This window comes from Cavia porcellus, unplaced genomic scaffold (genome assembly GCF_034190915.1).
Source record: "Cavia porcellus strain 051 isolate PalLab524CR breed Dunkin Hartley unplaced genomic scaffold, mCavPor4.1 scaffold_2, whole genome shotgun sequence".
NCBI classification, from domain to species: domain Eukaryota; kingdom Metazoa; phylum Chordata; class Mammalia; order Rodentia; family Caviidae; genus Cavia; species Cavia porcellus.
The window spans coordinates 105,305,275-105,330,935 of NW_026947485.1; the positions used below are offsets into that span (position 1 = coordinate 105,305,275).

The 25,661-nt window shown below is 44.0% G+C and overlaps 1 protein-coding gene and 1 non-coding gene across 2 annotated transcripts in view; both read left to right on the forward strand.

Moving 5' to 3' along the window:
* The first annotated feature begins 8 nt into the window (after window positions 1-8).
* Inpp5a (inositol polyphosphate-5-phosphatase A) overlaps window positions 9-25,661 on the forward strand; it is a 241,932-nt gene continuing 216,279 nt past the window's right edge. Inside the window, 1 exon segment of the mRNA XM_063245014.1 lies at window positions 9-439. Within this exon segment, the coding sequence (XP_063101084.1) occupies window positions 365-439 (75 nt within the window). The 5' untranslated portion in view covers window positions 9-364.
* Window positions 25,340-25,499, forward strand: LOC111754532 (U1 spliceosomal RNA). The gene has a single exon (XR_002789210.1). It is a non-coding gene; the product is annotated as a U1 spliceosomal RNA (small nuclear RNA).

Here is a 25,661-nt window from a genome sequence, read left to right on the forward strand (position 1 = left end):
TCCTTTCTGCGCCCCGCGCAGGCCTCGCCCCGCCCCGCGTAGGCTCCTCCCCCAGGGGGCGGGACTCAACTGAGCCCGAGTCTGCCGTGGCGGCTGTGGGAACTTTCCCGGCGGGTCTAATGGCTGCGCGCGGGCCCCTGTGAGTCGCGGCGGCGAGCGGGCGCGGGGCCGCGGAGCAGCTAGGACCCACGAGTGCAAGGCCAGAGTCCCGGCCAGGCCCGGCCTGACCCGCCGAGCCCGCAATGCGCCCCGGGGCCGACCCCCGGCGGAGCTGACGCCCCGCAGCCCCGCGAGACCCCGGCCCGGCAGACCCTGCAGAAAGCGGCCGCCACCGCCCAGCCCAGCGCTCGCGCCTCCCGGCACGATGACGGGAAAGGCAGCCGCCCCGGGAACCGCGGTGTTGCTAGTCACAGCCAACGTGGGCTCGCTCTTCGACGACGTAAGTGCCGCGCCGTCTGCCAGGGAGGAGCGGCATTCCCGGCCAGGAATCCCCCTGACCCTGGCCCTGACATTCCCCCACCCCTGCCAGGGACACTGGACCAGGAAAGCCCCGGACCTGGTCCAGACCCCCAAGCCGAGGATTCAGGCCAGGAAACCTCTTGACCTAGGACCCGGTGCCAGACCCCTGAGCTTGGGACCTCTTCTCTGATCCCTGAGGCCAAATCTTTAAGATCCAACTCCTGAATCCTTATCTTAACCCAGATTCTACCAACCCAGTATGGCCATCATATCTCCAACCCAGCCCAAGCCTTGGTTCCTGAATCCTGATGCTGCTGGTACGTGGCTCTGAATTCTTGATCCTCAGAATACTGGTCCTAGCGTCACTGGCCTGAACTTCAGAGCCTCAAACCTCTGTGGCTTATCCCCAAGCCCTGGGCCCCAACTCTGAAGCCTCACCACAGTTACTGACCCTGAAGCTTCCTACTCTGAATTTTAGCCCCCAAACCCTGACCTCTGGTTCCCAAACCTTGAATTCTGACTCTAAAACACTGGCTTTCCAATGTTGACCTCTTGCTCCCAACCTTATCCAGCCTGATCCTGAATCTCTATCTCCTCCAGATCCCAACTTCTGGTCCCAAACCCTCTCCTGGTCCTCTCAACGTGGAGCCCTGACCTAGGCTAATTGCTTCCTTGCTCCCATCTCTGAATTGTTCCTCTCATACTCTCACCCTTGAATCCTTAATCTTGGCCCCAAGTCTGGTCCTTGAATCCTGGTCCCCGCAAGCCCAGACGCTGACATCTGTCTGCTGTCCCCTGTCTTGCTGGATACCTGGGGTCTAGTAGTACTCATCTGGCCTTATAACTTATGATTTTATGTCTCAAGTGAGAGGAATCTATTGAAAACCCTGGAGTGCTTTATATTCCTTGTTTATTAAGGAAAAAGATGCTGAGGCCTTGGAGGCCTGAAAAGTGATGCTGGCTGCGTAAGGCCTTTACTTTCCAGGGCTGCCCCCACCCAGGAACCTCTGACCCTCTCCTGTGGGAGGCAGAAGGGAACTGAGGCCCAGGGCACACTGGGAGTTCCCTAGAACAGGCCTAGGCTGACCTAGTTCAGTGTGCAGCCATGGTGCCACCCTGTTGTTGGTACTTAAACTGCCAACCCAAATAAAGCAGAAAGCGGCTCCAAGTGGCATGCTTGTTTAAAAAGAAAGGGTAATGTCACAGATGGAGCCAGGTACTTCCCTCCTTCCTTTCCTTAGGTGAACAGTTGGGGCAGTGCCAGGGTTGGGAGTTCTGTGCTGTGAATACAATCCTGATTTAGATTTTAAGGAAGGTTCTTGTTTCTTTGCTGGCAGCAAGCATGATGAAGAGTTTCATTAAGCTGACTTCATGGATAGGCAAGGCTTACTTTGTATTAATAAAAAGCAGGCCTTATTTTTGTGTTTTGTTATTTGATTCTCAAGTACCTATGTGTTATATTCACTTGCTGGAGATATACTGCCTCCCCTTGGACTATAGTTTCACGTGTGATCGTTCTCTGCAAAAGAGTCTGTATGGGTGTGCGCCTGTATATTTAGTATTCTATTCTAGGCTTTCCAGTAACATGTCACTATAACATGGTTTTGTTCAGATGATTCAGATTGGTTAGCTGTGGCTTCTAAACTTCAGAAATGTCAGGAAAATTAAGCTGGTGGGGCATTGTAGGCTCAAAGGGAAAAATTTTTGGTGTGCTGATATTCTTTCTACCAATATTTGACCCTAAATTTTTGTTTTCTAACAATATATACATATTTTTTTTCTGTTGGTATTAAAATGGGTAATTTACCTCACTTTCATTTAGTGACATGTTCTGTCTGAATTTTTATTTTTCTTAAAGCCTGTATGGAATTTTACATTATACTTGCATCTAGTAGGAGCGTTTGTTTTGGTAGACGTACATAGGTTAGTTCTGCAGGATGACTTGGAATACAATGCTAGATGAAACAGTACCTATGTTTCCTAACATGTAGCTGTGTTCACAGGAGTGGGCTGTCCCCCACTGGCCTTGTGAAGTGGACCTTCACTCACATTCTAGGACATTTTTCATGTTTTGGAGTTTAAGTTATGGTATTTGTGGAGAAGAAACCTGATCTGTGAAAGTGGTGAATTCCTGAACAAAAGAAACTTTAACTCTTTGGTTTATACTAGATTTTGGAAAATCTGCTCATGGTTCTGTTTGCCTTTGCTCAGCATGTACCTATGCTGACAAGCACCCCTCTGATGGTGTTCAGGTCTATGAAGGAGTTCTTTATTGTCGGCAACAAACTCTGCTCTGTGCCTAGTGTGGTCATCACTTCCTAGGGAGTCTGCTTCAGAGGAAGAAGGTATCTAATTTGTATCTGAAATAGGCATAACAATTAGGAAAGATGCAATCCTTTTAGGAACAAGGGATAGGTGATTTGTTTTTACTTTTGCAGTTTTGCAGTTTTGCAGTTCTACCCAGAGGCAGCCCCTCTTAAAATACTGTAGATAAATTTTAAAATACTGTATATAAAAAGTTTTTTTTTGGTGCTGGTGACTGCGTGCTGAGCACATGCTCTACCACTGTGCTCCATCCCCAACCCGTGTATGGACATTTTAATCACGGTTTTGTACTTAACACCCTGGGATCTCTGGAACATCTTGTTCAACCTACTCTCTTCTCATCAGCACTCCTGGCATCCTGGTGCCCTGTAAGATGGCTGGACTGCAGTTACTGAGCTGCTTTTGCTGAAAACCTTTAAGTTGCAATATTACCATAAATACCTTAAAAGATTTGCCTTCAAACTTTATCCCTGTTTTTGTAAAAATTATGTTTTCATGATTTTAATTACAAATCCCAAGAATTCTTGTTTATGTAATTATAAGTATTGATACTGTCTGTATTAAAGACTGAGAAAATGTTAAGCACAAGAGGATGTAGCACATGCTGCAGTGGCTGGCAAAGTGATGGGTCATTGCATTCCATGTGCCCCTGGAAGCTCACTGTCCCTTGTGGAAAATGAGGAGAAGGATTTAGTGTTGTAAAGTAGTTTGGCCCAGTCACCATCTGAAGAGGTTTCCCTGGCTCACACTCTTGAGTACCTTTGACCTACCCTTTATGCAGGTGGCCTGGGATGTCTGTGGCGTTTCCATCTTTCTGGTAGTGACTGTAAAAATGCCTTCTAAGTCCCAAATTGGACTCCTGCAATTACTATCCTCTTGCCTGGGAAGGGGTGGCCATGGGCATATATCTGAATTTTGGTGGATAGGGCTAATTTTTTGACTTTTGAGGTTTCCAGATGTTGGCTCCATTAATCTTTACTAGAAGTAAACTGAGAAGATGAATGCTTTCAGGCTGTGCTTTGGATCTCAGACCCACCCTTACATGATCAGGCTGTTTTGGCCCTTGCTCATTTGGTCTCATTGCTTATTCTGAACAAGAAGTCATTTTCGCATAATTGGCTCCTGAGCTGCTTCTCTCCAGATACCGGATTGCAGAACTGTTGAGAGTGGGGTCCACATGTGATCATTAGCAGGAACTGAAGATCTCCGATCAGTAGGTGTTCATGAGCTGTGGGATGGAGAGAGACAAGTTAGAGCTGCTGTGGTGTGGGGACCTCTTCCCATGTCCTTCTCTCTAACTGCGATATCAGTGTTATTCTTTTTGCCTGCTTTTTCCATCAGTGATAACAGTTTCTCTCTTTTGAAATCTTTGAGTCTCCTGTCCTGATGCTAATGAGGGCAGCTAACTGTGCTCCCCCTCATAGCCTCATGAAGGGAAGTCTCTTCCCAGGCTGTTCCTCAGCATTCTTCTCCTGTGGTAGTCAGTTTGCTGCAGTTAGTTCCTACTTGGTCTTTTATTGGTTTATTTGGTTTTCTGGTGGTACTGGGGTCTGAATCCCAGGGCTTTGCATTAAGCCCTTTTTCATTGTATTTTGTTTTATTTTTTATTTTGAAGAGGGTATCACAAAGTCACTAAATTGCGTAGGCTGGAATTGAACTTCTGATTCTGCTGCCTGAACCTCCCAAAGTGCTGAAATAATAGGGATGTGTTGCCATGCCTGACTCTCACCATTTTTCTTCTTCTTCTTCTTTTTTTTTTTCTGGCAGACTCTGAGGCCATGGGTCTTTCTTGTTAAAGAACTTTTTGTTTGGTAATGGATTTCCTGAGGTAGACTTCACATGCCATACATACAGTTTACCCATTTAAACTGTACAGTTCATTGTTGTTGATATATTCACAGGGTTGTATGAATTTTACCACAGTCAATTCTGGAACATTTATATATGTCACCTTAAAAAGAAGCCTTATGCATTAGTGATAACCCTTATCTCCAGAACCATGACCCCTGCCCACTACCAGCCTCCTTTATTCTATAGATTTGCCTATTCTGGTCATATTCATATAGATGTCTTTTGTGTCTTGCTTCTTTCACTGGCAAAGGTGTTTTCAAAGTTCATCCATGTTGTAGCATGGCCAGTGCTTCATTCCTTTTATGGACGGATGGATACTATTCTGTTGTATGAATATGCAGCATTTTTGTTTATCCATCCATCAACTGGTGGACATTTAGTCTGTTTTCACTTTTTAGCTGTCATGAGTACTGCTGTTATGGACATTGGTGTACAAGTTGGTGTGGATGTGTTTTCGATTCTGATGGGTATGTATCATTGTAGAATCATCTGGTCTAATAACTACCTAATCTCTGGAGGTACCACTGGATTATGTGTCTGCAGTTGTGTCATTTTCTTTTCTTATCGGTACTGGGGATCTAACTCACAACCGCCTGCTTGCAAGGCAGGTGCTTATGCCACTGAGCTAAATCCCCAGCCCCAGGTCATTTTATTTTCCCACAGCATTGTCTAGTTTTGCTACTTATTTCTCAACACTCATTGCTCTTTTGTTCGAGACTTTTTTTTTCATTGTCTTCATGTACATCTTGCATTAGGTTATCCTTACCCCACTACCTGGTCACACTTGCCTCCTGGGTTTCCCTTGGGTTTTTATCACCATTTGATGTCCAGAACTACTATGGAGAAAGCAAGACCAAGATAGCTGAGGTCACACAGTGGGCCTCCCTGCACTGCAGGCAGCTCATACTTAAAAATAGTGGGATTTGGAGCTTGTCTGTTTGTTCTTCTGTTTGTATATGCAGCATGATGCTGCAGGTATATCAGCTTTTTTGAGGAGAATTACTGCCTGTGCCCTGTGAGAATTACTACTTCCTGAGTTTGTATGATATATCCAGGCCATTTCTCTGGATGGGAGGATGAAGTAAGACAGTGCTTCAATCACTGTTGGAGTTCCTAGTGCTGTCCCCACATCCCTGATAATAGGAAACTTTCTGAACTGTGAGCTTTGTATTTTTAATAAATATAATTTCTTACTAGCCTTGATGTTTGGAATTTCTGTATAAACCTGGAAGTCATCTTCTTCCATACTTCTCATGCCCCCTCTCCATCCTGCCTGATATTTAGGAACTTAGACTGTGCTCTGCAGTGTTCCTTGACTGGCCATATTCTCTCTGCTCAACCACTATCTCCACCACATCCTGTTTCCCTCACTCCAGAGGTGGTAAGAGGTTTGAGGGCCTAGAGGTGGTTTGAAATACTGAATATTTCTTGAGTTTTGAGGTAATCCCCATCCCATTCTGTCTACCCACTTACCCTAGATGGCTTATTCTGCATGGTATTACTGTGAAGTGCCTTCTACATGGAGGTCTGGGACCTGTGTGCCCTCCTCCCTTAGCATTGGCGGCAAGGTGGAGCCAGGGAGGGGCTATACTTCTGAGATGGCCTCTTGGTTTTTGCTTTGGGCTGGGATATTTCTGTGGACTTATTAGGTCTGATTTGGAAGCTGCAGAAACTCAGACCCAGGTCTGCCTCCCACCCAAGAATCCTCTGGGAGCTCTCTGTCCCAGGAGGAAGGATGGCAGTTGAAATGCTTTGACCAAATGGGGAAATGGAGGAAGGTGAGAGTGACTGCTTAGGGGTGGGGGAGAGGGTATCCTTGAGCCCAGGGCTTTGCTATTGGGAGGTGGGTTCTATCTAAGAATGGCTTAGCATGTGATCTTTGCCCTACACTCTGGGACAGCTCATTCTCAGGAAGGCATGCCCTTCTTTTGTGTGAACTAGTGATGGGCCTTGGGGCGGGGAGCAGAGAGGTGGCAGAGAGAAGGCAGCCTGTCCCTAGAGTAACACAGGAGGGATTATGTCTATATTCTGTCATTTCAGTTCACTGGGACACCTGGGAATCTCTTGCACAGATAGTCTTCCTAGAAGCCTATGGGAATAAGAACTCAGAGACCCAAAGCTCATGTGTACCCTCACCATGCCTGCTGGTGCTGCCCTGTGAGCATGTGAGGCTTCAGGGCCTAGTCTTTTGGGCATCTCCCATCTAGCGTACAATGAGGTAACTTCAAAGTTTTGACTCATCTTCTAGGTGTGCCCTTCTTTTCCAGAGAGCAGATTATGCTTTATGGCACACTGGAGGCTAGGAAGTGTCTAGAGCTAAACTCTTCAGGAGGGCAGTGCTGGTCTATCCCTACCTGACTTTGAATCCCCTCAGGAGTCCAACTCCCTCAAAAACTCCCTGAAAGACATGGTCAGAAAGGGCTGTAATTAATAGTGAGAATGAACAATGAAAACTTGAAGCCAGCATAAGATCATTTGGTTTTCTTCAGACAAAAAGAACATTAATCTAGAATTGGAAATAGTGTGATAATTTAAGTAAATTGGGTTTGGAAAATTGTATATGTGTGTGGGGTCACTTGTATATTGCTGTATCCTTGAGGCTCTATGAGAGGCCAGTCTTCTCACAGTTTCTGAGACAGCTAATATGTTTGGTGAACATTTCTTTTCCATCATATTTGAGGCCATTAAGTTTCTGCCTCCTTGTTCTTAGGTGATGAGAACTCCCATAGTGCTTATACTGCTTCTGCAACTATTTTTTTCTCAAAGTCCTAGGATTGAAACCATACCCTTCGCACTGAGCTACCTCCCAGCCACTCTTATTTTAGGACAGGGTCTTGCTGAGTTGCTAAGTTGCCCGGGTTAGGCTTAAACTTGTGGTCATACTGCCTAAGTCTCCAAGAGTTCTGGAATTATAGGCATTCACCACCATAGTTGGCTCACAATTTTAAGTTTTTATTGTAAAAGGTTGTATTGAGAGATGGAGATAGCACTGTAGAAATACCAGTTTAGATCCTGGTGTGAGAAGTATATAGTCCTATTGGTCTGTCTACAGGATGCTCAGGTGGCTTTATCATATATGGATATGACATCATGCAGAATTGGGCAGCCCCTGGCAGCCCTGGGCCGAATGGACTTGGTGCTTAACATAAAGGGGTTCCTGGCCAGTGGTGTGCCCCGAATGATGGGGCGGCACACTGGTCTCCTCCAAGTTCAGAACATACTGCCTTAAACTCCATGTCTAAGAGTGTGGTTTTGGGCCAGGCCACTCAGGGGATCCTAACTCACTCATGGGCTATGAATACTTTGTAGACTTCTCATCTTGGTCCTTCTGTCTCATTAGGATAGAAGGCTCTTCTTTGGGGATTGTTGAGATTGTAGGCTGCTTTGAATCCCCTCTGTCTCAGAGTTGGGTGGGTATTGAGTAGAGCTGTCTTGACATTCCTTCTACCCTACTTAGTCTCTGAACTGCTTCTCTTTATCTGCATGTCACGTCCCAGTCTCTCTGAAGAACCCGTTCCTCTATGTACCAAAATACTAGACTTCATGTAGAATCTACCTATCTGTCTGTACCCAGACTGTGGTCTCTATGAAGAAATCTGTTTCTCTCTGTACTGGATATCTGAGTCTGCTGGTTCTGGCCATCTCACGTGAAGTGGATCTTCCAGATGATGCTTTCTTTGCCTGTTCCTACTCAGATTTCCATCTGACCTTGTTCTCTGGCCTGACCTTTGTGTTTGGTTCTAGGAGTATCAGAATTGTGCTCTGTTAGAGTAAGGTAGGCTCCATCGTGGTTCTCCACATAGCAAGAGCTCATAGTAGTGGAGTTCAGACTTGACCTTGTGTCATTCCTTTCAGTGAAATAATTAGTGGTTATTTCAGGAACCAAAAGAGATTTTGAAACAGAAGACTTGGCTTTGGCTTGAGTCTTAGTAGAGGCTCAGTAAGGACACATGCAAGGCCCATAGGGACTCTTTATCATATCTTACACCTTAGCCTGTTTGCCTGTCAGTAAGTAGGAATCACACATTGAGTGATGGCTACGGATAGTAAAGGACGGAGTCACCTGTATTTTGGATTGGACTTTGAGCAGATTTAAGGTGTGAGTGCAGCCACACAGGTATTCCTTGAGATGTTGCCTCCATCCTCTTATTCCTCTGTAGGGAACTCAGCTGTGGATGCCAGGTATCAGCCTTATCTTTAACTTTGGGGCAGTGAACAACTTACGCAGTTCTCTGGATAGCGAGCCAGCTGTTCAATGAGCTTGAGTGCACAGGATCATGGATTATCCTAGAGTTGCTCAGAAGAGCCTCATCTGCCACAGCTAGCCTGTTTTGTTGCTTTTGCCTACTCTGGTGCTCTGGGCTCATGTAAGACTTGACACTTGGACCTGTGTCATCATCCTGAATCACCTTTCTGATCCCCCTTTCCCATTTCTAATGCCTGTTGTCTGAGCAGGATGTTATTTTCCACTTCTTTATGACCATTCACTGTTCTTTTCCAGGGATTTCTGGTCCTCTTGCCTCAGGCAGTTTACTCATCCTCCCAGGATCAGATTGTATGCTGGCTTTGAACTGGACATTCCCAACCCCTCCTTTCTCTCTCCAACCTGAAGTAATTCTGTGCACTGTGCTTTTTATGTTTTGCAGTTGATAGTTTTTGTAATTGACATTTCTATCTAGGTATACTGGCCTTTGGCAGAAGCATCGGTGGCGGGGGGGGGGCTAGTGTGAATTTATTTGGGAGTGGGTGTAGGGTGGGAATGGAGAGGGCCTGGGAATTCCTGACACCTTTGTTGGGATAGTAAACAGCCTGGAGATATTTAAGTAAGCCAGACATAAAGGATAGGGCCATGCCTCAAGTCTCCCTTGCATGGTGATGTTGGTGTTGGCTCTGCCTGCATTTTGCAGATGCCTTGGAAACAAGTGTAGCGAGAGATGCTCTTGATAGTCACTAAAAAGGTCTTTGGGTTCCTGGATTCTAGGTTTTTCTTTCGTTTCTCTTTAAGCAGTTTTATTGAGGGACAGTGGGAATTCCCTGTATTTAATCTAGTGTAGCGATATAGTACAGTGATGTGTTGTATTGTATTGTATTGGTATCAGGAATCAAACTCAGGACCTTGTGCTTGCCAGGCAGGCACTGTGCCACTGAGCTATATCCCTGGCCCAGTACGGTGATCTTTAAAAAGTAGTGTAGCCATCAGTCACCTCAAGGGAATTTTAAACACTTCACACTTGACCTTTTGAACCATTTAACACCTGTTTCTGGCCCTAGGCCACCACTACTTTGCTTTCTATTTTGTAGAATTTTGCCTTTGCCAATGATTCAGTGTCATGGAATCATACAGTACATGGTTTTTGTGTTTCTGGCTTCTTTCACTGAGTATAATACCATCTTTTCAATGGTCATCTGTGTTTCCTGTATGTTAGTGGTTTGCCATGGTTCATGGCTCAATAGTACTCTGTTGCATGGATGTACAGTTTATCCATTCTCCAGTGGGTGGGCATTGAGTTTACAATGATGTTGAGGTGAACAAATGGGTGTTCATTTCTCTTGGGATAATTAGATGGTCAGTGTATGGCTATTTCTTATGGGAACTTCCTGGTGCGTTCCCCAGGGACTGTGCCATTTCACACCTGTCCAGCAGTGGGTAGTGCTCACATCATGTGTGAAGTGCCATCCCTGGGCAGTGTCTGTTTGATGATGATATGTGGTACATCTCCTTGTGGTTTTAGTTTGCATTTCTGGCCTCTACTTTTAAATAATACGCATCCCACAAATTAGTTCCTTTGCTGTATTTGTAATGGCTCTTGCCATGCAGATAACTGTTGATGTGGCAGCTGCATTGCTGTTGTTTTTCTATTCACCCCCTCCTGGAGGAGTTCAGAGTGCTGGAAACCCTGCTGAAAACTATGTTTGCCTCAATAGGCAGGCAGGCAGGCAGGTGTGATCACATTGCATTTTGAGCATGTTTAATGCAGATGAGGCAGAGAGAAGGACAATTGTGTGTACTGGAGCACCACAGTTGGTAGAACCAGGAAGGGAAGCTTCCAGAATATTCTAGGATATTTCATCATCTGTGTTGAAGCTGTTCAAGCCACAGGTAGCTTGTGCTGTTTGACCCTGCATGCTTGGTCTGAGTGGTTGGAATGGCATGTGTTATCTTCAGATGAACTTGACAACTGAATTAGAAGGTGCTAGAGAGTACTGGACAGCCCTGAATTAACTTTGGCTTGGATATAGAGTCGCCCTGGAGTAATAAAAAATATATTAAAATATTTGGGGTTAACCTTAGTAACACTAAAGGACTAAAATACTTGGTCAGTCATGCGTTATTAGTATTGACAGAGGAGGTTCAGAAAGAACTGGTAGCTTCTTTTTCTGCAGCCATGGGTGAGGGGGACATTGCTTTTGAGGTACAGAAGGTGTTAATGTGTGTCTCCCTCTGGAGGCCGCTTCCAAAGCAGTCTCTTTGGTCATTGTCCTGGTGTTGTTCTTCTCTCCCTGGGTTTGTTGTTCTCTCCTCTGGGTTTACCTTCTCCCCTAGGTGTCTGTATTTATGTGATTATGGCATGATGTAGAGGACCATCTAAAGACTCTCCTTGATAAAAAGCAGTTACCCTCACTTTGGCTAAACCTGGCACTGTCTCCATGTACTGATAGTACAGAGCTGGTTAAGCTATGTTCTTTTCCCTTCAGTTGGCTCTAATTAATGTAAATAGGGTTAGCTGAAGTACTGTTGCATAATTTTTGAAGCAAGACACAGTTGCTGTTTCCTTGCCTCAGTTTCTACCTAAATAATTGAGCCAAGTGGGACTATAGACTGGGTTCAAGCCTCGAGATAAGAGGCTATGACTTTCCAGGGCATAAAAGTTTGCATATCAGAAACTGAAACACCAGCCTCTTGAACATTAAATGCTACCTCAGTTGGGTTATGCAGATCGGCCTTTCTGCATATCTTCCTTTGTGCATATTGCAGATGCGCTTTCTGGCCTCTGTAGCTAGCCCAACTCACAATACTGATGTAATTCCCACCATTTGCATAGTCACTCATCCTCTGGCCACTCCTTTCTTCACAAATTAATAAAATTTGGTTTAGGCTCTGGCTCGGTTTTTGTTCTGATGAACCTTCATCCTGGCCAGACCTAGGACTGCCCCTGCAATCTGCTCTCCATAGCTATAAATATGTCTTAGTACCTTTGTTATCACCATGGGTTGCATTGGAAGTAGTAGATTGAAATTAACTTGCTAGAATTCCAATAACTTTACCATGGGATTACAAATAATAAATTCCTGGACCGTGACAAGGACAGGAAAAGGGACTTCTGAAGTATATTATGTGGAGTGTATCATTGGGAAGAAGGCAGCGATGTCGAGGCTGGGAATTTCTGTAGGTTGGCAGCTGTGTTCTTAGAGGTTGCATGGGAAGCATGTGGCCCCAGTGGAGAAGCTCAAACCTCCTTGATAGGCAGGTGGACTATCCAGCCACAGGACACCCACTGTAGGACAGCCAGGGGGTATTAGTTGCAGTTAGGGGGAGTGTCTGACCACCTAACTGTTTGAGAAACAAGAGGAGGTATGAATTTGGTCTTATTTAGTTAGGGGAACTATTTGACCTTGTCTAAGACTAAGGGTGACGGGTTCTTAGGCTTTCTGGTTTGCTGTGCCTCCTGTTATCTGTACTGGACTCTAGGCATTGCAGGGTGTTTAGACTCATTGTCTCTTCATGTACCTAATTGCCTCTATGGGAGTTAGCTACTAGGGAGAGCTTTGGGCGTGCGGCTTCCAGGTTTGGCAATGGCCATCCTTGGTAGAGGTGGCCCTGTACATGGGGATGCTGCAGCCTTCCTGAAAGAGACTGTACTGGGTTATTAGGGTCAGTGGCTGCATTGACCACATGTCTGCTTGGGATCCTGAGAAAGAACTGGGCTGCCTGGCCCCATTTCTCCCAGTTCTCTCCTAGCCTGACTTTTGGCTTTTGGATAACTATTAGTTGATATCTGCTATCGCTGTGGGATGTTAGGATGGAGAGTCAGGGTTGGGGGATACTTTCCTTGGTCTGCTGGTCTCTAATCATCTGAGTGGCCTGCAGATATGGAACTGGGAGCCATCTGCAAAGTCTCGTGAATACCTTGGAGTCTTGTGTTGGAAGGAAGAACCTGCTTACCTTGCTTGTCTCAGAGTTGTGTACTGACTTCAGGGCACAAGGATTCACTGGGTGCTTTGGCGAGCACTTATCTATGGTTTAGCTCATGTCTGATGAGCACCTCAAGTTCAATGCTCATGCATTGGGTTGTATAATTTGGGGTCATGTTTAGAGGTGCTTATTCTGTCAGCAGTGGCATCTGTCTGAGTAGCAGGCAGATTTGTAAGGACATGTGTTCACTTTTTTCCCCCTCCTTCGTAACTGTTAGAGTTCTTCTGATCTGTCGTAACTTCCTGTTTTGCTGTAACAACCTAGCTGCCTTCACTGCTGTAGTCAGGCAGTATATTCTGTGGGCACCATCTAAGTGGCAGGAGGAGGCAGGGGGTAATGGGCTGAGGCATGGCAGCTGACTAGTATGGGAAGCAAAAGCAGGATCCTAGTGACAGTCATGGGGCTGTCTTGAGACTGTCACAAGGGCTAGACAAGGTTTTGTCTAAACATGTCGCCCCAGAAATGACACTAGGTACAGGAGCTTTGAGATCTTCTCATGGCAGCCTAGTGTCACCCCTCGAGCTCCAGTTTCATGAGTTACTGGGTTAGGCTGAAACCTGGACCTAGGAGGTATACCTGTGTGGCCCATGTTCCTTGGCTTTCCATTCACTTGGTGGGAGATACTGTTTGAGCTGGGACCTTGTTTGGGCACGCGCTGCCCAGCCTGAGCTCTCTGGAACATTCTGCATTGAGGCCTGAGCACCCAGGCCTGGTTCCTTGGGCTGGGGATTGTCTACCTTATGTTTCCTGTGCCGTACATTGTTCAGGTTGGGGTGTTTGACTATGGAGCTCAGAGAATTGCTAGAGTACCCAGGATAGAGGGAGGATAAGGGCAAGGACCTTATCTAGGGTAGAGTACAAGACAGGGTGAGTATGGGGGCCAGAGATGGAGATGGGAAGGTCCTTGAGTGGAACCATGGTTGCAGAGGAGGACGTGAAGGGCACGGGGTGGGGGGGCAGGCATGCTGGGATGTGAGGGTGGGACCTGTGGTAACCAGGAGTTCTGAGGGTCAAGGCCTTGATCCATGGGACTTGTTCAAGATCCTTTGCACATCATATCCTGTCACCCTTATTGCTCTGGAGGGCTGCTATCTTCTCCCATACAGGGAGGGGCCAGGTAACCTTTCCTTCCCACATCCTGGCACTATTGCTATGGCTCCATATCTCTGCTTGTGTACTGTCCCATCCTTGGAGCAAAAACAAAAATAAGGGGACCTGTGCAGTACCCTGAGAGTAGGTTAAGACACACAGAGATGCTCTGGCTGTAGACGTCATGGACAGCTCCTAGGATAAGCGACAGGGCTAGGTCTTGAAGGCTTTGGAGGATCATAGCAGTGTAGCAAAGCAAAGAGGAGGAGGTGGCCATTGAGAGGCTGTAACTCAGGAACAGAGGGAACAGGAGCTGTGTGGCTGACAAGCAGCAGGCTGAGGGGCAGTGTTTACAGGTAGTGCTCAGGCTGTTGTTTCTTTAGGCCTGGAAAGTAAGACTATTGACCTGTGTCTGAGGTTAGTGGGAGAACGTGGGAAAGTGTGGGATGCCAAGTCTTTGCTGTCATTGTCTCCCAGGGCAGCAGGGGGTTGAGTCCAGGTTTGGCAATGGCCATCCTTGGTAGAGGTGGCCCTGTTTGCAGGCACCTGGGTCCTCAGAGCTGCCTTGGCATGTTTCTGAAACTACTGGCAAGTGGCTTATGTAGAAATGGAGGGAGGAGGCTGTATGGAATTGGGGAGATGAGAGATGAAGATATTTGACTGACTGTGGGTTAAGGGACTTTAGGAGTGCTCCATGACTGAAGGGCAGCACTCTAGAAAGTGGGGTTCTTGTGATACATGTTCTGAGAACTAGTTAAACTCAAGCACACCTTGTAATGCTCGACAGTTCTTTTTTTTTTTTTTAAATAAAATTCCAATTAGGGGCTGGGATATAGCTCAGCAGCATAAATGGTCATGAGTTCAATCCCCAGGAAACCCCCCCCCCCCAAATTTCACTTAGGGAGAGAGTTCAAATATATTCTAAGTTTAGGAGAAAATCGTGTCTGAGCTTTGATAATCTTAATGAATGTAATCTTCTGTAATGCAGCGTGACCCTGCTAGGCCTGAAATGCCTATGATCTGTATAAGTTTAAGTGCTGTAACATGTATGGTCAGCACAGATAGGTCCTAGAATGATATTAATGTCTTTTCACTGCTTTAGTGTTAAAATTTGTATTACTGATGAAAAAACACTTTCAAAATTTTTGTAGGAGAGTATCCTATAATAAAATAAGTTATCAACTAGAATTTAATTTGACTCCAGAGCTTGATGTTTTTCATGCAAAAAGTCTAGTTCACATGTTGTGTGTCATTAATTTGGGGTCTGCCATTCCCTGATACCTGGTAGGACTGCCAGGACCCCGAGCTGGGAGTATTACCTTTGCTCAAATGTCTGCCAATAGCCTTTAGGCTGCCTTAAATGCAGAGTGTAAAAGAAAAAGACCCAGATAGCCTTTCCTGATCACAGATGGCCTGTGAAAATTACTAAATGGATCCTAATAAACAACATGTTTGGTGGGCCAGCATTGCACTAGTTGTATTTTCATGTGCATGATTTGTCCTGTAGGAATTGTGAGATTCATTATGCTGTGGGGAGACACTAAAATGTGTTTGAGGACTGCCATGGTTGTTGAGAATGTTTCCTGTTTTTAGTCCCCTGTGCAGTGAACCTCCCTACTTGCCTTCCTGGGTGCCAGTGGGGTAAGGTGGAGTGCTGTCCAGTATGTACAGATAGTTTCTGTACATATGTACATGTCACCTACTTCCTCTGAGCCATGGTGGAGTGCTTGATATTCCACATCCTTGACCTTCTTGGTAACTAAAAGGTGACCGGTCAGGTGTATAAGATGGTACGTTATAACCTAATACATATTTCACAGTTATTTGTAGTATTGTATATCATTTAGGAATTTTAAAAATTTAACATTTTAATTTTGGAATTATATGACCCTTGCAAACTTTGCATCTAAATTATTGTTGCTACTTTGTTAAGGAGGAAATTATAGGGTTTGTAGGACAGATGCTTTTTATGGTAAGTTGCTCCTGACATTGAGCTATTTAGGGCCATGTTTCCCAGATATATATAGAGGGCATTGTATATATAAGACTCTTGTCTGATGTTTTCTTGCCTGTGTATCATAGTGTGCTCTCCTCATTTTATGGCTTTCTTGCATTTTTTTTTTTCTTCTACCCTCTGTGATGCCCATTTTTAAGTCATTGCCCAGAGATTTGGTCAGTCTCCTTTAAAGACAGAGTGGAAGTCTGGACACCTGAGCTAAGTTTCCTGCTTTGCAAAGGCTTGTTTTTCTGCATCTTCCAGTGTGATGACCTTTTCACATGTGTGTGAGGATCTACCTGTGTTGTAGATATGAATCTAGGCTCAGGCAGCCTGGCCAGTGTAGCTGTGATTTTCGATGGAGAATAGATCTGTGTTGCTGGTGAGACAGCAGATCCGTGCGCCTGCAGCCAGGAAGAGACGAGGCTTCTGGTGATTCCTTAGAGCACAGTGCTCCTTACAGGGTGTGGGAGCCAGCCTTACCTGTGCTTAGCAGATCCTTGCTTGTGGAGTGTAGGATTCCTCTTTGGAGAGTAACATTGGAGTTTTCAATAAACTCCTTAATTCAAATGAGAGACATTTGCCCAAAAATTGGGAGAAAGCCATTTCTAGCTTTGTGGGTTTCTGTAAGCCAACAAGATTTTTTCTTTTTGCCTCTTTTCTGAGTTGATGTGAGAGTCACTGAGTGCTGGCTATACTTTGGTACCTGTGGGTTCAGTATTCTTCAGACCAAGGCTGTGACTGTGTACTCGTTGTTGAGGCATTTTAGTAGTCAGACCATGACTGACTGTGGTTGACTGTGTCTGGGTTAGGCAGTGAGGCCTGCTGGCATTCTGGCTTCACTTCTTTGTTTGATGTGTGTAACTATATGCAGGGTCACAGCCCAAAATGTACTTCTTACTCTGGGTCTGTTTCCAGAACATTGTAACACTGGCTGTAGCATCTCCTTAGATGCCAAGCCCAGTAGAGCCATCAGGAAGGGTACTCCCCTCATCTGCTTTGGTGAATTCTAGTCTCTGTCCTCCAGCAAGCATGGGAGCCTGAATTATGTCATCACTGTTGAAAATGAGCAGATTCTCATGATGAATTAAAAATTAAATCACAATTGAACATGAATATGGTGACCAAGATTTCTTATCTTACAGAAAAAGCAATCTGGCTGTCAGTTAGAGTTCAGGCGGTCCAGGCTTAATAATTTGGAAGCAACAGGAAGAAAAGAACATTCTGTGCCCCTAAACTGTCTTCCCTTAGCCTCATATGTGATCATGGGTGCTAGGGGCCACAACAGAGCTTGTGCCTTCCCCAAGATTGTTATGATTTATGTGTGGATGGCCCCCAAAAGCCTCATGGAGTCATAGGGCAGCCTCTTAGAGTTTGTGACTGATTCCATAGTCCAATGCTGGGATTATGGTGAGAGTGAGTGATACACCCACCCTAGAATGGGTGGCCAGCATACAGTGTAGGGGATAGAAAGCGTCTTCTCTCATGTTTGTCTCCTGCTGCTTTTGTTGTCTTCCTGTCTATATGAACTATTGCCCCCTGCCATGTGCTGCTTTGCCTTGGAGCCAGCCTAGTATGGATTGAAACCTTCACAAACTGTGAGCTAAGTAAACCTTTTCTTTCTTAACTTTGAGTGCTGGGCATTTTGTCTCAGCAGCTAGAGAAAAGTAACCAAGACAGCTGTCCTGGAAACGTTCTGGGCCTACACACTGAACACATGTGAACACATTTGCTCACATGAGGCCTTCCCATTTTGCCAGGGCTACTTGAGGTTAATCCTTTATGATCTCTGCTCTCAGACCCCCTTCCATATACCATGATGATCTTGGATGGTACCTGCTTTGGTGTATCTGTATCCTAAAACCGTGTCCTCATCTGGCAAGGCTCTCTGGAGAGCAAGGGACTGTATGTTTAGAGTCTACTTGTTCCTTCACTATTATTTCTCTGGTGAAGATTGCCAGGCCTGGCCATGTCAAGTATAGTGGCAGATCCAGTGTGTGAAATACCTTGCAAAGAATTCCATTTTCTTTTTTCCAAAGCTGGAAAGAAGTTCTTATTTCCTAGTGAATTGCCTCATGTGAATTCCAGGGTGTCTAAGGGGCCCTAGATACAATTTCTGTCCTTATGAGTTTATGTATTCTGGACTTCTCATATTAATGAAATAAAGCACTGTGTGTCCTTCTATATGACTTCTTTTACTCAGTATAATATTTCTAGGTTGATCTGTGTTGTGGGATTGGTAATATGTCATTGGTTTTTATGACCAAATGCTATATATATTTCATTGTATACATATAACATTTTGTATATACATTAATAAATTGATTGGCATTTGACTGTTACAGATAGTGTTGCTGTGAACATCTATGTAGAAGTTTTTGTTTGAAAATGTTTCAGTTCTCTTATGTATGTGCCTGGTTGGAAATTGTGGGATCATATAATTGCTCTAATTTTTTGAGGAACTTCTGAATGTTTTCCATAGTGGTTATACCTACTTTTATGTTTCTATTTGAAGTGCATGGGGATTCCAATTTTTCCACATCCAAAAGCATTTGTAAATGTCATCCTTTGATTGTACCTGTTCTGATAGGTATAAAGTAGCATCTCATTGTAGTTTTTCATGTGAATTTCCCTGGTGATGTTGAGTGTTTTTTCATACTATTAAATATTTATGTGTCTACTTTGAAGATTCAAATCCTTGGCTTTTTAAAAAAAATTGCTGAGATGTAAGAATTCTTTATATATTCTAGATTCTAGATTTTTTTTTTTTTTTTTGAGACAGGGTCTCACTATGTATGCCAAGGTGGCCTTGAATTCACAATGATCTTTCTGCCTCAGCTTCTTGAGCGCTGAGATTACAGATGTGTACCACCACACCTAGCTTTCTAGACTTTTGTTAGATATGTGATTTTCTCCAATTATGTATATTATGTTTATTTCTTGACAGTTGCCTTTGAAGCACAATGTTTTTAATTTTGATGAAAGCTCATTTTTTCCCTTTGGTTACTTGTATGTCAAGTGTCATATCCAAGAAACCATTCCTTAATCCAAAGGTCACAAAGATATATTCCTTTTTTTAAAAAGACATATATATAGTTTTAGATGTCAGTCTTTGATGCATTTGGAGTTAATTTTTATATATGCTATATAAAGTAGCAGTTTTATTTTATTATTTCACATGTAGATATCTAGTCTTGGTGCCATGTATTGAAAAGATTATTATTTCCTAGCGAATTGTCTTGCTTATTGAAAATAAATTGACCAAAAACATGGATTTTTGGACTTTCTGTTCTCTTTCTTTAATCTATAGATCAGTCCTTATGTTAGTACTCACTGTCTTGATTACTATACCTTTGTAATAAGTGTTGAAATTAAAAAGTGCGACTCCTCTTTTTTTTTTTTTTTTGAGTATTGTTTTAACTGTTCTGGGTCCCATCATTTCTAAATGAATTTTAGAATTAGTTCATTAATCACAAAAAAGCCAGCTAGAATTTTGATAAGGATTACATTGAATCTGTGGATTGGCTTGAGAAATACTGGTGGTGTAACAGTATCCCAAAATCTGTGAACAACAGTATCTTTTCACTTATTTAGTTCTCTTTAATTTCCTCCAGTGATATTTTATTGTTTTAAATATCTTAAACTTATATTAAATTTATTTCTAACCATTTTACTTGTTATAGATCTATTCAATTTTTTTTTAATTGTTGTTTTGTTTTGGTACCAGGAATCTAACAGAGGACCTTAGTGGGCACTTGTCACTGAGCTACATGTCACCCAGTGATGTAATTTATTGACACACAATTGTCTATAGAATTCCTCATGACCCTTCTCACCTCTGTAAAGTTGGAGGTAATGTCCTGTTTTTCACTGAGATTCATTCTTTCATGAGCCTTCTCTGTTTTTGTCATGTGAGTTTAGCTACCAGTTTATAAAGTTTGGTGATCTTTATAAGAGGAATCAACTTTTGGTTTCATTGATTTTTTTTTCTTGTATTTTTCTGTTCTCTTGCCTGCATTTAGAACACATGGAACTGCATTTAGAACTGCATGTTTAAACACATGGAATCCTTTTAAGGAGAATTCATGGTTCTGCTGCTGTTAATCTAGAGCAGTGGTGGTGAATCTGTGGCACATGAGCTGTGGTATCATTGAAAGTTCTAAAAGGTTCACCATCACAGCTCTAGGGGAATTTCACTTTTCTGCTTTCTCATATTTTCTCCTTGTGGTTAGTCAGAGATTTGTTTCCCATGCAGGCATACATCACACACCCTCTGCTAGGTATCTCAGACTTGTAAGGTGTGGCTCTTTGTTTGAGGCCTTGTTCCTGCATGAATAAGCCTTGGGGACAATTTTCCTTTGTACACACTGGCAGCTAATGAAGTGGGCATTTACTGGAAATTTATTAACTTGCTTGTTGACTGAATAAATGTAAGGCAAGTGTGAATGGTCAGCCTTCAACAAAATACTGTGAATGCTCTGGCATTTCTGAGGCCACTGTTCTGAAGTACTGTGCCACCCACCAGCTCCAAGAATATGTGAGAATATGGCTCTCACCACCTCAGAATTCTGTGCCTGTTACAAACTTGTCAGGCTCCAGTGGGTTTTTCTCTCTGTTGACTACTGTGACTGACATTAGAAAGAAAGTAGCCCTGTAGTAGGGGACTTGGGAAGAAATTCTGTTTAAAACCTCCCATTTAGCAGCTCTTTGCCGAGCTGCCTCTTGAGAACCTTGGCTTTCCAGCATTGTCTGCTTCATGCATGCTTCCTGTGGGTTCAGGTAAGCCAGAGTCCAGGTCAACCTACATACTCAGGCTGGCTGGAGTTTCCCTGATTCTGTAGCTGACATGCAGGCCCATGGGATTTGGCTGGTGTGGTGGCTGTGCTTTCTGCTAGCTATACCCTTGGCAAGCAAGGCTTGGATTCTTCCAGACTGCCAGAATGGTCTTGTACTTGTTACCTGGAAAAATGTTTAGAAAATGTATCTTGTTTTCATGGTGGGAGGGATGTCTGTGTAGTCAGTGGTTTCATGGGTGCTTCTTGCTTCTTCCAAGTGACCATGAGCCTGTCCTGTGTGGGTCAGCTCCCAGCCACTGGTTCTATCTTTGAGGTGTGAATTGCAGGTGTGCCCTCCTACCCATAGGGGTAGGAGAATAGCTGATCCAGCTGGGCCTTTGGGCATTGGTTCAGCTGGAAGGTAATGGCAAGGTTACTTTAGAGACTGTTCAATGCAGGCTTTTTAGCCCCAGGGTAGTTTAAGCAGCAAAGGAAATTTTAAAACACAAATCAGCAAATGGTTCCTAAGGAGGTGGCTAACTTCATCTTAGCTGGTCTGTTGAGCTAGTGCTTGTCTCTCCCTGTGCCTTGCTGCCTATCCTTGCCCAATGTGTGCTAGGTGTGGTCTCCACATATCATTGCACCCAGAGCTAAGCTCTTCAGGTGTGCTGGGAGCTAGAGCCCAAGGAACTTGGAGAGTTCCTTGTCCTCTGGGGAGAACCATGTGTGTCCTGCAGTGTATCATCATCTATTGATCAATATTCTATAGCAGCTGCCTACTTCTGGAGCCCACTGTTTGCTTATGGGCTCTTCTAACTCTCTCCCATACCCACCTCTGTATTTCTTTTTCCAGTCAGTCCTTTGTCTTTTCCTGAATCCATCCACAAGTATGGGACTGGCTAGCATTCTAGGGAAGACTTTGTTGCCTGTTGGGGATTCTGAGCTCATCCTAGAATTGGTCAGGGGGTGGGAGGAGGCTGAACCAATGCTGGGATTATGGGTGTGAGTGCTACACCACTCTAGGATGGGTGGCCTACATACAATATAAGGGACAGAAAGAATCTTATTGTCCTCCCCTTTTTGCTCATGTTTTTGCTAGCAGTTTTCTGCTGCCATGAACTGTTGCTCCCCTGCCATGCCACCCTGCCTTGGAGCCAGCTGATTATGGACTGAAACCTCTACAAACTATGAGCTAAATAAACCTTTACTTTCTTAATTTTGAATGTTGGATATTTTGTCTCAACAGTGAGGGAAAAGTAAGTAAGGCCACTAGAGTAGAGGGTCCACAGAGTTACTACTGAAGAGGTACAGGGTAGAAGTATGGGGCCTGCTGATGGGCTGACCCTGCAAGATATAGACAGGTTGGGGTTTAATGAGCTTATGAGGAGTGGAGTGAAGGAAACTAGAAGGTTTGGCCAGATGGCTGTGAGCCTATTCAGGGCAAGCTATGAGCCCTGTAGGCAGTGGGCTACAGTGCTGACTGCTTCTGTATACATTTTGCACTGGGGAAAGGGCTTTTCAAAAGCAGTATAATTGGTTTTTTTCTGTGCCAGCTTGGGCCCTATGCCCACATCAGAAGTCCTGTCCAGAAGGAGGAACACGTGATAGAGGCCTCCTCTTCCTCCTCCTTCTCTTTTTCCTCCTCCTCTTCCTCTTTTTTTCTTGCTGCTCCTCCCTAATTCTTCTACTGCTTATCTGGTGTTCTTTGTTGGAGGATGAGGTGTTTCTTCCAGCACTCAATGCCATAAGAAGGGGGAATGGGTGCATGAAACTATTTGACTTGTTTCTTACTGATAGCCTATTTTGATCACATAGTCTTGTTTTCTTTTTGCTGTGCATATATTTCCTTTATCTAAAATGTTTGCCAGAATCCTTTCTGTGGGGTAGAAAAGTAAGATGATGGCAGTAGTCTGAATTTAGGAGCTGGCCAAGACTGGAAAGAGACTGGTATTTTGTTCAGAATCTGGGGAGAAGCCAGGGTTTTGTGCCTGCCCAGTACTTTACACGCCTCACCACTGACAGGTCTAGTTCTACCACTGCTATGCCGAGTCATTCTTGTGAGTAGCTGTCTATCATTTCCATAATAATCTGGTATATCAACTGTGTGTTTAATCAAAGAAATTAAGCATAAGCACTTATGTTCATGAGTTTTATAAAAATGACAATATTTTATGTTATATTAAGTGAATGTGGAATATATACAGAGTAGGAAAATAACAAAATACTAGTATGTTCAAAAGGAACATAATTATTAGTTGCCATAATGAACTAACTTTAAAATCAAAAGGAATTCTTTTCTCAGGACTGCTGTTGAAAAATGAAGTGTGAGTGGGTGTCTCACAGAAAAATTAAACCAGAAAAAGGAAAGAAAGGGAAGGAAAACAAACCCTAAGTTTCCCCCATCTCTAGTGGTTGCTGTCATTTTTTTCATTGTGATCGCTGGTTAGACACAACCTGCTAGAAACTTAGTTGCCTAGTACTTTTTCTAGTTTCACTGGTTTTTTAACTGCAGTTTGGCCACTTGTCAAGGACACATTTTCACTTCCGAGTGGCTTCATGTCCACTTTACACTGACCCCCAGGTCTGGCAGCTGAGGTCAGCTTGGTTCTCTACTGAGCTAGGAGCATGGGGTGAGGCTGTAGACTGTGAACTAGCAGTCTACATGCAGGAGGCTGGTTCTGCTTCATTAACCAGGAGGATGGATGAGATGACCTTTGTCAGTTAGGGTACCTTGAGTAGCAGGCTTTCAAGCCCTCTGTCCATTTGTGATGTGCAATGCTGATATGAATGCCGCAGTGTGGTTGCAGATCAGCTACTTCCTCATGGCAGGTGCAGCGTCTGTCCACTCTCTTATTGTTTCATGACTTTTCTTTCTGTTTATCTCTGTCATATCATGTGTGGGGGAAGCCTGAAGGCTCCTGTGATAGTGTGGCCACTTGTGATCACTATCTGTAGTGGAAGACTGTATTTGGTTTCTTGGGTGGCCAGTGATCTCTCAGAGAGATGGTGATTTGTCCAGGGACCTTTTTTTTTTTTTTTTTTTTTTTTGATCTTAGAAAGCAGTAGGGCCGCCTCTCCCAGTTCAGGTGCTGGATATCTTGAGCCAATATTTTTTTTTTTTCTTCCTTTTTTGAGATAGGAAACAGTTCAGGGTGGTCTTGAATTCACTGTGTAGCCCAGTTTGGCTTGAACTTATGATTCTCTTACCTCAGCCTCCTGAGTGCTAGAATTACAAGCTTATGCCTTCATGCCTCGTTTCTTGAGCATTTTCAGCCTGCTTCACTGGGTGTGAGATCTGGGCCTATGCTGGTAGACATGTGATTTGTGTCTTGCCTGGTAGCCAGTGTCTTTCCTTCCCAGCACTTCTGCCATATAGTTCTGCTTGTCAGTCTCAAGTTCTAGCTGTAAGCACTATTTCTAAGTTTCTTGGAAATTAGAGGTGTGCGTGTCAAGAATATATGTTAAGTGGCTGAGCACTTTGGTTAAAAACAAATAGCCCAAAATGTGGACCGGGAGGGGATGGAAGGAAATATACAGTGCGAATCCTGGGCATGCTACCCCTGCCAGAGGCTGTTGTCCAGGGGCTTTCAGGAGACCAGAAAGTGGTAGTGTGCTGCCCTTTGTGTTCTAGAGTTCTAGTTGTGAAGTTGGCTGTGTCTGGAAGCTATTTATTTTTGCAGCTGATGTTTGTTGAGTATCTGCTGCATGCCTGAGCCCATGTTGGAGGTGGGATGATCACTACTGGATTCCAAATGGTACTGATTCCAGAAAGACATCTGGGATCACCTGGTAGCCACTCAGTTGTATCCCCAAAGGAACAGCACTCTCACTGACAAATCATCTTCATAGTACAATTTCACAACTTTAGTCTCTAGCTGAATGTGTGAAATCCTGTAGCCCTTTTCACAGAGTTAAGTGGTGCACATCTGAAGGTTTCAATTCCAGCCTAAAAGTTTTGGGAATAAGTCAAATGCTACTGCAACACACTTTTTCATTTATTTGACTTCAACTCTGTCACTGCCTGTGGAGACAATTTTCCTAGGTAGATGGTACATAGGAGAGGGGGTGGTCAAGTCACTCTCACGACAGCCTTCCCAGGAAGCTTTTGGACGTATGCATTTGGACTGTGGAATGGATCCACATCAGTATTTAATCTCAGCCCAGGCATCTAAAATAAAAAGTAAATTTCTCAAGTGTGTTATGAGAAAGAAGACCATTCTGGTGAATTTTTTTTCCTACAGAATTACAGGCAATAGAGCATGTTCTTAAAGCTGGGGTGGGAGGTAGTGTGGCCTCTCACCTCCCAAGTGTGGCCCCAGGTAAGAGGGTGTGTAGAGCTAATAGCTGGGCATATGGGCATATTCTCTGGGTTACATCCTGGCCAACTGTATTGACATCTGTGGTTCTCCAGGGAATTTTGGCAGAATTAAACCAGGTTAATACATTCCAAATAGGACCCAATAGCAAGTGAAAAAGATCTTGCATATGTGGCTCTGTTAGCAATGTAAAGGTAATTGGACACTCAGACTGGGTAAAGCTCTGTATTTTCTTAAGTTATTAATTTAATCAATAGGAAAAAAATCCTTCTAGATGCTGAAAATATTTAATAAAATTCAACGTCTTTCCTTAACTAAAGTATGATTATTCTTCATACTTACCCTGAAAGGGAAGTATAGTGATCACAAAGGTAGTTTTCCTAGAGCGAAGTTCATCCATTGTGCTGCATATGTACTGATCTTTCAGTTTTTCCCAAATGTGAAAAATTCAACTGCATAATTTATGGCAGTTGGAGACTGTTTGCCTTCTCCCCTGATAAAAATAAGGCTTACAGATATGTATTGGAGAGAGTCAAGGCTTTGAAAAGTTGTGTGTTTGGTTAAGGTTTATGTTTATATTTATAAAGATTTATTTTTTATGAATATAAACATAAGGTCTGGGGTTTCTAGCTTTTGTGCTGCTCAGCAGTGGGTCT